Here is a 13,543-nt window from a genome sequence, read left to right on the forward strand (position 1 = left end):
TCTCCTAGAGCTGAGACTGCACGGAATTCAACTCAAGAAATTTACCTGAGTAAAGAATAATTGGAATCACAACAGAAGCCATTAGCGGTGGAAAAACTAACAGCTGCTAATATCAACCTTTGTGTCGAGAACAATTTGGAACAAATGGAAATCTGTGATAATAGCAGTAATTTCCTACGTGTGTCTTTACTGAAGCACTTAATAGATGCTTGAACCTTTTCTGAAATCTCTTCTATAGACCTGCAGAAAATATGACCCACGGTAAAGCTGGGAGTAGAGATTTAAAGATTTTCTCAAAGCTGCCAAGAAAAATAAAACGGGTCAGCTGGTCTAGACTGAAGAGTCAAAACTTGAAGATTTTGATTGCAGAAACAGCAGGAGAAAGTTTAGTCTATAATTTCATGGAACTTTAAATTGTGAAAAATAATGTAGGGAAATGCATTTTTTAAAAAAACCCAACCTTTAACACAGAAATAGTGTTGCCATTAGCAATAATATAAAAGCATTATCATTGCCTTATTTTGTATGAGGAAGGGGAGTGATATGAGATGGGAGAAGTCCAAAGATGGAAACCTCAGGTCAGACTGGTCTGAGGAAATGAACAGAAATTAGGAAGTAAAAGGATTTAGAAGAAATAAGGTGAGGTGAGGTAGGATAGGATAGGATAAAGTAAGGTAGGATAGGATAGGATGAGTCAAAATAACCTTTGTTATCACTTTTTTCTGTAAACACACTGGCACACAAAAAATGAAATTATGATGCCTGCTCTCAAGACAATAAATATATAACCATACACACACACACACACACACACACACATCACAGTCCATTTTGAAAATAAAACAGAAAAAAAGATTAGATAGTTAACAAGGTTGATACTATATGATATAAGGCTATTACAGAATTTAGTTGTTCTGCTTCAGATTCCACAAAGGCAAGAATTTGGCTTTTCTGAAAAGTGGCCTCCTGCATCTTATGGGACTGTACAAATTTATCCTTTTTAATGAAAACTGCCCAGTTGATTCCTGAAACAGATGTGCTGTTTCATCTTGTCATAGAATAAACTCAGGATGTATCTCCGATTTATTATCTTCCGCCCCAGGAATTTTTAAAACAATGTTTTGCTTGTCTCTTGTAGCTATCGGATTCTTGACTAGCAATCTATTATTGCAGTTTAGCCAGTCAAGGAGCAGTTGAAAAGTGTGGTTTAAGGTGTAAAAATGGAATTCATAATGCTAGAAAAAGGAGAACATTTGTTAAAATAAATAATGTGATTAAGTTCTAAGGCCTATGAAGAATTTACAGTAATATGTCAAGATTACCACTGAGAAGAAAGAATTAAAGATACATTTCTGAGCATTGTGTACCTCTTTCTTAACCAATGCATAAAATCTCATTACTTAATCAATGGAATCTTTGTCCCAAAGGTGCTTTTTCAGAAGGCAAATGGAGTTTCTTGTTGATTTTTTGAAGACGTTTCGCTTCTCAACCAAGAAGCTTCTTCAGCTCTGACAGGATAGTGGGGAATGGAAGGATTTGTATTCCTTGCAGACAGCTGGTCGTTTACTTCTTTTTGGAGGGTTGTTGAGGCCACTTGGCGGTTTATCTGTGTCCTCAGGGTCATTTGAGCAGTGCAAATTGCTCCTCTAGTCTGTAGTTTTTCCTCTGGAAATCCGTTCTTCCTCCCACACCATCCAAAGGGTGATAATCCCAATTTTATGGCTAAAAGTATATAGAGATTCTCAGTCCTCCAGTTGTGGTTGTCCCAAAGGTGCTTATTCTGGAGGCAACTGGACTTCTCACTTTTGCTCCTCATCCAAGAAGCTTCTTCAGCTCTGACTGGATGGTGGGGAATGGAAGGATTTATAGTAAATTCCTTGCAGACAGCTGGTCATTTGCATCCTTTTAGAGGGTTGTTGAGGCCGCCTGGCAGTTTATCTGTGTCCTCAGGGCCACCTGAGTGGCGCAAATGGTTCCTGCAATTTTTCCTCTGGAAATGTGTTCCACACCATTCAAAAGGTGTTCACCCCAAACTGTATAGCTAAAAGTCTGTAAAGATTCTCAGTCCTCCAGATGGTTCCCAAAGGTGCTTTTTTTAGGAGGCAACTGGACTTTCTGGTTTTTTTTTTCTTTTCAAGACGTTTCGCTTCTCATCCAAGAAGCTTCTTCAGCTCTGACAGAATAGTGGGGAATGGATTTGTATTTCTTGCAGACAGCTGGTCATTTGAGCACCACTCAGGTAGCCCTGGGGACACAGATAAACCTCCAAGTGGCCTCAACAGCTCTCTAAAAAGGATGCAAATGACCAGCTGCCTGCAAGGAGTATAAACCCTTCCATTCCCCACCATCCAGTCAGAGCTGAAGAAGCTTCTTGGATGAGAAGTGAAACGTCTTCAAAAGAAAAAAAAAACAGAAAGTCCAGTTGCCTCCTAAAAAAAAAAACACCTTTGGGACAACCTGGATGACTGAGAACCTCTACAGGCAATGGAATCTTTGTTGTCCACCGTTCCCAATTTAACAGTGGAACAAAGAAGAAAGATTATTTAGGATGTATTCTCTGGTGCCTGCAGTTTTGATCCTTCTGCAGTGAATGATTTTTCAGGATTTTTTTTTTTTCCTGGTCTGGTATACTCATTGTTACACTTTCCTCTATTTGGCAAAGAAACCAAACTAGCAACTGAAACAGATTAGTTGAAGCATTAAAATTCCCTAGAGGCAGAAAGGAAAGCCTGATTGAAGGAGGTTACCCTCAACATCACCCAAAATGCTGGGAGTCATCCTGGACAGAACCTACTTCTTCTTCCTGCTCTTCTCTAAACAAACTGTCTAGCAAACACGATGATAGCATCTTAGAGGCAATGTCATCCGCGTACAGAAATGTGGACGAAAGCTTTTCTGTAAATCTTGGAATCCGAGTCATGAAACAGCTACGTGTCTGTTTGCAAGACTAACAGCTGGGTTTTTAATTTCCTAAGCAAGTTTAAAAACGGCCAGGCTTGTTCTTGGAAGACGCTCATAAAATTGGTGGGGTTGAGTAACGCTCTTCAGAAAAACACTGGAAGATCTGGGAAGGCCGAGACATGGATTCTCCAAACCATGCAACTCGGAGCCATCTTGGTTTTTCTCTTGAAGGCGTTTAGCTTCTCAAACTGAACTGAAGCAGCTTCTTGGAAAAGAAGCTAAACGTCTCCCATGAAATACAAATAGAATAGAATGGAATAAAAAAACTTCATTGACACTTTAAAGGTACACTAACCAGCCTACATTAAAATGAAATTTCATTGCATTCAGCTCTCAAAAGATAACCATTATGCGCGCACACACACACATACACGCATGTATGACAGAGAAAAACATCACAGTCTAATCTGAATGTATACATATGCATAGCAGGGGGAAAAGGAATCCTGCGAGTTTACCAGATGGGTGGCATAAGGAACAAAGCTGTTACAGAATCTCATAGTCTTGCTATAGATCTGTGCTGGTAAATCTATGGCACGCGTGACAGAAGTGGCACACTGAGCCACTTCTGCCAGCATGTGAGAACTCACCCGGAAGAGCCCCATTGGGAACAACAGAAATAGACCATGTACTGGGTGTGTGGGGGTTTCTAACAATACTTCGAGCTCTAAGTAAAGAACACTTATAAGCAGTATCCTGAATAACGGGAAGCGAGCTTCCTATAATCTTCTCCACTGTCCTCACCACTCTCTGTAGGGACTCTCTATTGGAGGCACTGCTACCATCAAACCAAACAGTGATGCAGTTTTTTAAAACATTCTCGACCGTACCTCTGTAAAAAATGGCACAGGACAGGAGAAGAAAGATGTGCTCTCCTCATCCGATGTAAAAAATGCAAACAAAATGCACATTCTTTTTTTGAAAAGGCACCTTTGGGACTTTCTGTACATATGTTGCAATACTAAATAATACCAGAGTAGCTCAAAAAAGGACCAGAAAAAAAAAAAAAGCATAACATCAGGATTTAACAAATGTAGTGTGGAGGTTATGGAAAATATTGGCAAAAGATTTCCCTGTAATGATTGGTGCCTCAAGATCCATAACAATGGCATTCTCAAAACAGAGGCCAGTATCACTTCATCTCACACCATTTCAGCTCAACCATATTTGACATGGTTCCTAAGCCTTGGAATAAACCTCAAATTAATCCTAAATTACTAGGAGTTGCTGAATAGTCTCCAGAAGAGATTATACAACAAGAAGCAGCAAGAACGGTTGGTGCCCGAAGGCCATTGCAGTAGTTAAATGAAGAGATGAAACTTTTATCTCCCAACCCAGATTCCTGGAAACCAACAGCTAAAATTTGAGTCAGAGAAAGATGGAAGGGCGCTATAGAAATGATCTCCTGACAACTAGGTCACAGATTCCTAAACCAGATCGATGTGACTTGGAAAGTTCACTCCCTCTATTACTCGGAGAAGATAATGCTGCAACTTTAATTAGAAATACCAACTATCTTAGGTAGCTCCCAATTCATAAGCCTGAAGTTTTTGGAAGCTGGTACATCAAACTGAACAAAACACCATGGCCAGAGAGGTGGACTTCAAAAATATGAGCAACCAGTTCTCTGCCCGGTTGCTGGGTGGGCGTGGTCATGGTGGGCGTGGCCTAGTCGACCTCCTGCACTATAGCAAGGGGGTCGTTTTTGCCTTCCCTGGGCTCCGGAGGCTTTCCTCAAACCTCCAGGAGGGTAAAAATGGCCTCCCCTGGGCTCCAGAGGCCCTCCAGAGGCTGGAAATGGGCCTGTTTCTGGCCTTCTGGGAGGCCCATTTTTCAACCTCCCCTAGCCTCTGTACGGGCCCTGCTCTTACCTGGCATCAAACTAGGCCGTGTGGGGACTCCTGGGAGGGGAGGGGAAGGGGTGGGTGGGGCCAGTGATGGGATTCAGCCAGTTTGCACCAGTTCGGGAGAACCGGTTGTTAACTTTCTGAGCAGTTTGGCGAACTGGTTGTTGGAAGAAATCGGCAGGGCAGAGAACCAGTTCTTAAATTATTTTGAATCCCACCACTGGGTGGGGCTAGTGGTGGGATTTGCTGGTTCACCGGCTATAAAAACTAGCACGAGGGCAAACCTGTAGTAGCCCATCCCTCACCATGGCTAAATTGTGTCATTAAACTGCATTTGTGCAACGGTGACTGTAAGTAACTGTAAAGGCAAAGATGCTGAAGGCAAGATAGTTTTCCAGGAAAAGAGGATTGATAAACAAGTCTTCCTCGTACAAGGGGGAAGCTTTGGCACAATAAATATCCGTCTAGAATAGTCTGTTAATTCTTCTGAGAAGACACCCAGAGGCATGTCCCCGGTATCCAGAATAACGCAGACAACAATACCAGCCCAAACCTGCTGAGATGTACAAAATTGCTGAGCAAGAACGAACGTCGAGTGAACCACACCTTCGCAGCCTGTGGCCATTTAATGCTCACACTTAACGTTGCTTGTAAATCCGGTCTCCTCATGGAACAAGGTTGAGCAGCCACAAAAAGGCGAACCCAGAGACAAGAGGCATAAGAAGCAACAGTGCAACTTGACAACAAGCAAAGACATGATGTGATTGATAAACTGTGGTTTAATGGAGGCAAGATCAGTTTGAGAACCTGCGCTCAATTCTATTGGCTTTCTTCCCCGAGTTGATTTATCATTTCTCTTCTCTATAAAAGTGAAAGACCCCCCACGCATCATCACAAAATCTCCAAAACCATAAAGCCTACAAACTTGACATTTGGCACGTATGTTCCTCTTGGTTTCTAGGTGCTCACTAAGAAAGGATTTTTTCCAAATGACCATCAGAGCATTTAGAGTATTTCCTATATTATTATTACTATTAACACGCTCTGATGCTAAGGAGTTCTACTCCCCCTCCCCACCTGAAAAGAAATCTGTTCCAAACGCAAAACACAAGCAGAGGAGTTTCAGTTTCACAGCAGCAAGCAGCTTTAGTACAGAACAGTTGAGCTAAGCCACGCCCAGGCTCCTTGCTGTCTCCTTCTTGCTCACACAGCAAATACTCTTTCAGTTTCCAGGTTTCAGATTCCAAACAGCCCTCAACTCTCTCACACACTGACAGGATGCTAGCCAGAGGAATACCGATGGATGCTGGCAGGCAGAGACAGAATTCCCCCCCTATTTTCCTCCCCCAAAACAAAGTCTGACAAAGTTTCATAGCGAAGCACAGATATCGAGATAGTTTATTGATAAGCCTGCCAGCTTGTCTTTCTTCCAAGACTTCAATGGGAATCTCCCTCTATTTTTATCCCCACTGCAGCAACTTGATGAGGTAGGTTTGGACATACAGAGAATATATAGCTTAAAATCATTTCCATGGCTGAGGCTGAGCACAGACTAAAACATGGTTCCCTGCTCCTATTCCTGCTCCTTAACCACTAGACTAGACTAGTCTGGAGCTCAGAAACAGGGATTGGCTCAAAGTCACACAGAAACTTCCATGGCTGAGCATACTGCTACTGAGGCTCTCCTAAATCCTAGTCCAACACCTTAATTCTTCTAACCGCCCTGGACGTCAAATGCAATGTGACAATAATTAGTCAATTATATCCACAAGGTCTTGACGTCCCAATTGTGAAAATATCTACAGACCCCTCACATCCCGGACATAAACTGTTTCAGCGCCTTCCCTCAAAATGACAGGATAGACCCCTGCACACCAGAACAACTAGACAGAAGGACAGTTTTTCCCGAATGCTAAACAAATAATTCCCTCAACACTGTCCAACTATTTATAAAGTCCGCATTACTATTACTATTAATCTTCTCATAACTCCTTATCACCCATCCCCTCCCACTTGTGACTGTATGACTGTAACTTTGTCTCTTGTATCCTCACAATTTATATGGACTGTTTCCTAGTATGATTTGATTGCTTATTGGACCGTATGACTATCATTAAGTGTTGTTCCTGATGATTCTTGACGACGAATGTATCTTTTCTTTTATGTACACTGAGAGCATTTGCACCAAGACAAATTCCTCGTGTGTCCAATCACACTTGGCCAATAAAGAATTCTATTCTATTCTTCATTCCAATATTCTATTCTATTCTAATTCCTATTCCTATTCTATTCTATTGTTAAATGTCTGAATTTTGATTAGATGACCATGAGAATGTTGCAACACTTGTCATGGTGAAAAACGGTCATAAGTCACCTTTTCCCCAATGCCTTTGTAACGTTGAATGGCCCCTAAGTGAACAATTGCAACTCGGGGACTACCTGTAACGAACTACAAAGAGATAACTGACAGTGAGAACAGTCAACCCATGGAACAGAAGTTGCCTTCAGAAGTTGTGGGAGCTTCATCACTGGAGGCTTTCAAGAAGAATCTGGACTGCCATTTGTCAGAAATGGTGGGTGGGTGGGATTGGACTAGATGACCTTGTAGCAGGAGACCCTACACAATTTCCCTTCCAACTCTGTTAATCTGTGCCTCTAACTCACGGCCTCTGCATTCAGAATATTAGATGGTTTACGTTTTGCAAAGAGTGGAAGGGTTTGATAACAGACGGGGAGAAGGCTAGCAGATGGAAAGTAACAGGCGGAAACAAAACTATAGCTTTTATTAAGTTCTCAGGGAAAGGGTTAACATTGTACATATAAGATTACTGACATTCAAGCTCTGGAGGTTTATTTTCTAGAGAACAATCCTTTATTGACTCTGGGGAGGGAAAGGGTTACCACAGCAGGAAATGCCAGATATGTTTATGATCCTTCCTTTCCACTGGGATTCTACATATAATCTCTCTGCTCATTCATCAAATTTTGTTCTGTGGAATTAGGTAATTTGGCTGAAAAGCTGTGAACTTCATTTGGTTCAGGGTGGGAAATAGTAGTTGAGAGTCAGGGGAAGATACGATCTTTTCCATTTTGGGTTGGGTTTTTTTTCTTTTTACTGTACTGTTATTAGCAGAAAAATGGGGCAAGGAGGAAGAACACGGGACTTCTTAAAGCAGTGGTCCCCAACTTATCTGGCTTTGTGGGCTGGTGAGATGGCTCTGCAGAAGAGGCAGGCATGTGCACCCATCACTCCCATGCTCCTCGTGCAAATGGAGCGGTGCGTGCATTCATGTGCTCACCATCACTTCCGTAGCCCAGTTTTGAATGGGCCACGGCCTTGTGGATGTGTCCCAGGGGTTGTCGGAAAGGGTTGATACACTCCCTCAGATGAAAATATAATTCAGAATATACTGGACTGTTCAGAGATGGATAGATTGACATTGACAGGATATTATTTAACATGGAATAGTGTCATGCCCCCCGTTGGAGTCAATCTGAGAAGGCAAATGAACAGCTGACAGGGAGTGGGAGTGTGGCTCCATTGGCTGTGGAAGAAACTGGGGAAGGGCAAAGACCGGCTGGGCAGAGCAGGGGAGAGATAGAACAAGGGAGAGGGAGTTCAGAGGAAGACTCAGGCCCACCCCCTCTTTATCTTAGGGCACACAAGGAGAAATGGAGAAGAGAACAATGTGGGTTGCGTGGCTTACAGGGGAGGAAAGGGCCCTGATGCCCTTCATTAGCCACAGCTGGGAAGAGAGTTTAAAAGAGATGCAAGCTGAGAGTGACGGCTTCTGGGAACAAACGTGACTTTATCTTGTGTTGACTTTGGTTATCTGTGTTCCCGGTATCCTCCCAACTGGGTTGAATTACTGCCGTTCCTTCACATCTGGAATTCCTTCTCTTGTCCTGCTAGACTAATTACTTCATCTTGCCTCGATTGGACTTTAGTTACAGTTTTTGTTGACCATGTTTTGGACTTGATTCTGATGATGCTAATATAATTAATAGGATTACAAATAAGCCAACATAATTATAAATATGGTTAGAATCATTCTGTTGTACTACTATTATTGCTATCAAAATATATGTCCTTGTGTCTAGTTGTTCTAGTATATCAAAATATGTTATTATTCCCCTGCCCTTTGGAAAATGGTATGCTCAGACAATACACTGTATTCGAAATGTTTATATATAAATAAAAAAAAAATTGACTCAAAAATAAATATATGAAAGGGTCGATACCTAGAAAGCCATAGAGGTGTTCCCACTTACGATGAAGAAAGGTATTGATCGGGAAAGGTATTGATCGGGAAAGGCAACTTTCCCTCTTTCCTTCCTTCCTTCCTTCCTTCCTTCCTTCCTTCCTTCCTTCCCTCCCTCCTTCCTTATTCCTTCTCTTCTTCTTCTCCCCTTCCTTCCTTCCCTCTTTCCTTTCCTTTCCCTTCTCCTTTCTTCCTTCTCCTTCCTTCCTTCCCCACCTTTAATATTTCTACAAATAATTCAACATATCTAACCCACCTTCCTCCTCCTATTTTCCTCCCAACAACTCTTATGAGGTGAGTTGGGCTGAGAGGGAAGGACTGGACCAAAGTCACCAGCAGGCTTTCAAGGCAAAGGCAGTACTAGAACTCACTCTCTCCCACTTTCTAGCCTGGTGCCACTAGACCAAACTGGCTCTAGACTTCCCAGATCTAGAGATAGATAGATAGATAGATAGATAGATAGATAGATAGATAGATAGATAGATAGACAGATAGATAATAGATAGATAGAATTGATTAGATAGATGCTAGAGAGAGAGGATTGATAGATAGATGGATAGATCTGATTAGATAGATAGAAAGAATTGAATAGATATATAGAATGGATTAGATAGATGATAGAGAGAGATGATTGCTAGATTTGATTAGATTAAATAGATGATAGATAGGTAGATAGATAGAAAGAACTGAATAGATAGAATTGATTAGAGATGATAGAGATGGATAGAGAGACAGATGAGATGCTAGAAAGAATTGATTAGATGATAGATATGATAGATAGATAGATAGATAGATAGATAGATAGATAGATAGATAGATAGATAGATAGATATAAAGTCTAGAGCCAGTTTGGTTGTGTGGTTAAGGCAGCAGGCTAGAATGCAGGAAGCAGCGAGCTCTAGTCCCGCTTTAGCTATGAAAGCATGAGATAATCTAATCTGACTTGTGGTCATCCTTCAGCTGAAGAAAAATAAGCTAAATATGGCATAGGCTGAGCAAACATGTCAAACAAGACAAATTGGGAGTCTCACTTGGAAAAGGTGTTTCTGGCGTAGTGCATGATGCTGTCGAAATCATATGTTTCGCCCAAGGACTCCACTTCTTCAGGTTCCATCTTCAGGAAGTTGTACTCCTGCCCTGCAGAAGGGACCAAGAGGAAGAAGCATGAAAATTGCAAGATAGCTTAGAGCAGGGATGTCAAACTCAAGGCCCAGGGGCTGGATAAGTTCCATGGGGTGCTTAGATCTGGCCACCTTGGAAACAGAAATGGATCGGCCCGTGGTGTCTCTGCCCGCAAAAATGGAGCTCTGGTAGAGGGTTGCAGGAGGCAGTCAAAGCTGAAAACAGAGCTCAGGAGTCCGTTTTCACTGGCAGAGCACTTGGGCCACCACAGGCACCCCTAGCATGAGTGATATCGAGCTGGCCACGCCCATGCTGGCCACACACACACTGCGCCCTCCCCCCCCACAGTCAAACACAACCCTGATGCATCCCTCAATGCAGGAGTCCCCAACTACTGGTCCCCGGACCGGTACCAGTCCGCGGAACAATTTCTACCGGGCCGCCGGTTTGCTGGGCGCCGCCATCTTGTTTTGATGGAAAAGTGCTTCCGGTGAGCTTTTCCGGGGAGAAAGCCATGTTTGGGTGCTGAAAGAATCCTCGTGCCTTAGTTTCATCGGGGGGGGCAGCTTTGAACAAAACTAAGGCAGGAGGATTCTTTCACAGGTACAAAGGTGGAGTTGAAGGTGGCGGGGAGCAGCGGGGGACGGCTGGCTGGCCGGTCGCTCGGCTCGCCTTGCCATGCGTGCTGATGCCGGTACCGGGCCGCGGATGATTTTGTGATGCCAGTACCGGGCTGTGGCACAAAAAAGGTTGGGGGCCACTGCTTTCAATGAAATTGAGTTTGACATTCCTGGTTTAGAGGGTCTGGAGCAAATATTGTCCTCCAAGGGTTAGCAGATTCAGTGTTTTCTCTTGCACCATCCTGCTTGTTAATGGCAACCACTGATTTCTCGCGTGTGATTCCCCAAAACACAGAGCAATGATCTGAGCCCATAACCCTACATGGAATAGGGACCAGGTTTACCTAGGGACCAGGTATACCTACAGAACTGTCTTTGCCCCATTAAATCAGCTCCTCCCACCTGGTCAGGCAGGGAAGGTGTGTGATGGACCCTGTCAGTCAAAGAATTCCCACTGATGGGGTGCAGGAAGGGAACCTTCTCTGCCGTTGCCTCTATCGTGGGAAACATTTCTCCCACAACCAAAGACAAGGGGTCCCCATTTTCTGGCCTTCCAGAAAGGTGCGAAAACATGGTTCTGCAGCCTTGCTTCGGGTGCACAGAGGAGCTTGCAGCCATTGGACTGGTTGGCACCCTGAAAATCCTCCCTCTGCCTCTCATTTCATTTTAACCTTGCCTCTTTTTACATTGTACTAGCCTATAATCCGGAGTTGCCTGGGTATTTTTATTTATCCTAATTTATCCCAATCCTCTATTAGACAGGAAAAGCCCTGATTTTGGTGACCTGGAAAAAACGTAATTTCTAATGTTGTATTTTCCCCCTTACCAGAGAGAGCCCCCTTCTGGAGTACTGTGAAGCCATTACCATGGCAACTCCACAGCACTGTACAGTAAAAGCCATTTGAAGGCAGTACGGTAGAAGCCATTTGAAGGCAGTATGGTAGAAGCCATTTGAAGGCAGTACAGTAGAAGCCATTTGAAGGCACAACAGGCTGTATCTTAACAGTGAGGGAAGTTAGTGGTGTTTTACCCCCATAGTATTTGTTTCTAGAGACTAAGACATCTGTGTACCAAGTTTGGTTGAAATTGCTTGAGGCATTCCAGAGTTATGCTGGAACACACACACACACATACACACACACATTTTCAGGGCACCTGAAAATCCGCCCTCTGCCATTCATTTAATTTTAACATTGCTTGCCTCTTTCTACATTGTATATACAGGTAGTCCTTGACTTACAGTTCTTTGTTTAGTGGTTGTATGACATCACAACATCACTGGAAAAAAAATGATTTAAAATGTAAGTCACAAGTGTTTTTCACACTTATGACCACTTGGCAACTGGCATATATTTGTGACAGTTGTGGTGTCCCAGGGGTCATGTGATCGCTTTTTGCAAACTCCTGACAAAGTCAATGGGGAAGCCCACTTAACAACTACATTACTGACTTAACAACTGCAGTGATTCACTTAATCACTCTGGCAAAAAAAGGTCATAAAACAGGGCCTAACTCACTTAACAATTGCCTTGCCTAGCAACAGAAACACTGGATCCAATTGTAGTCATAAGTTGAGGACTACCTGTATTGTTTTTAATCTTTTATTTGTACAGTGTCCAAGTCGCACTGGGAGGGAAATGGGAGTTTTTAAAATTTGATAAATAAAGAAATGCTGAGTCAGCTCTAGGTGCTTATGGATCAGGGTAACTAAATAAGCAAATTCAGCTGACACTTGGCCAGTCCTGGGATTCTTTCCAACTACGAAAATCTGCCTTAATTCTTTTCAGTATACAGAATTGTTGGAAGAAATATCCATCTGGTTCAGTTCCAAGCCAGGAGTTCCACTGGAAACATGGAGGCTGGTTGGAAAGATGGTTTAATGATGAAGCAGAACCACAGCTGACCACGTGGAGTTGAGAGTGAGGGGTATTTATACCTTCCCTTGGGCTTTGCACTTGAGCTTCCTGTTCCTGTGCAAGAACATGTATTCTATTGGCTGTTGCAGAGGTCTTAGCTAACTTTGTAGGTTGTCTTGAGTCCCAGGTTTGGTTGAAGTTTGCTGAGTGATGCAAGGTCCCCAGGTGATTGTGCCCCGCAGTGAGCTCTGCTGCTAGTTGGGTTAATCCTATTACAGGGGTCCCCAAACTTGGCAACTTTAAGACTTGTAGACTTCCCGGATTTCTATGCTGGCTGGAGAATTTTGGGAGTTGAAGTCCACAAGTCTTAACATTGCCAAGTTTGGAGACCTCTGTCCTATTATGTCCTGGAGTTATCATGTCTTAATCCCAGCACCCTGGAGCTGGAGATTTTTTGTCTTGTAGATAGGCTGGCCCAGTCTCTCTTAATGTGCACCAAAATATCTGCCGGGGGCAGGGAGCTGGCTTCTGCCTTTACATGTTTCTCCTTCACGGAAATAGAATATTCTGCCTTTTTTGATATTTCTCAAAATATTTCATTCTTCCAGGAGGGGTGACTTCCCTTGGTATCAAGCAGGATGCAAGTTATCTTGGAAGAATATGAAAACCCCCAGACACATCAATATGCATTTGGAGGGAAAAGTAGTGAGGGTGGAATAAGCAAGTAAGAAAGGGAAGTACAGGCAATCCTTGATTTTTGACCACAATTGAGCCCCAAATTTCTGTGGCTAAGTGAAACATTTGTTAAGTGAGTTTTGCTCCATTCTACAGTCTTTCGTGCCAGCTGTTGAATGATTCACTGCAGTTGCTAAGTT

The 13,543-nt window shown here is 42.9% G+C and overlaps 1 protein-coding gene across 2 annotated transcripts in view; it reads right to left on the minus strand.

Moving 5' to 3' along the window:
- Positions 1-13,543, minus strand: part of BMP1 (bone morphogenetic protein 1) — a 176,246-nt gene that overhangs the window by 56,361 nt on the left and 106,342 nt on the right. For both annotated transcript variants that reach the window (XM_087938640.1, XM_087938641.1), the window contains exon 6: positions 10,102-10,207. In XM_087938640.1, the coding sequence (XP_087794766.1) occupies positions 10,102-10,207 (106 nt within the window). The remainder of the gene's footprint in view (positions 1-10,101; positions 10,208-13,543) is intronic.

This window comes from Pseudonaja textilis, chromosome 9, assembly GCF_049901715.1.
Source record: "Pseudonaja textilis isolate UNSWEBS1 chromosome 9, rPseTex1.2, whole genome shotgun sequence".
NCBI lineage: Eukaryota > Metazoa > Chordata > Lepidosauria > Squamata > Elapidae > Pseudonaja > Pseudonaja textilis.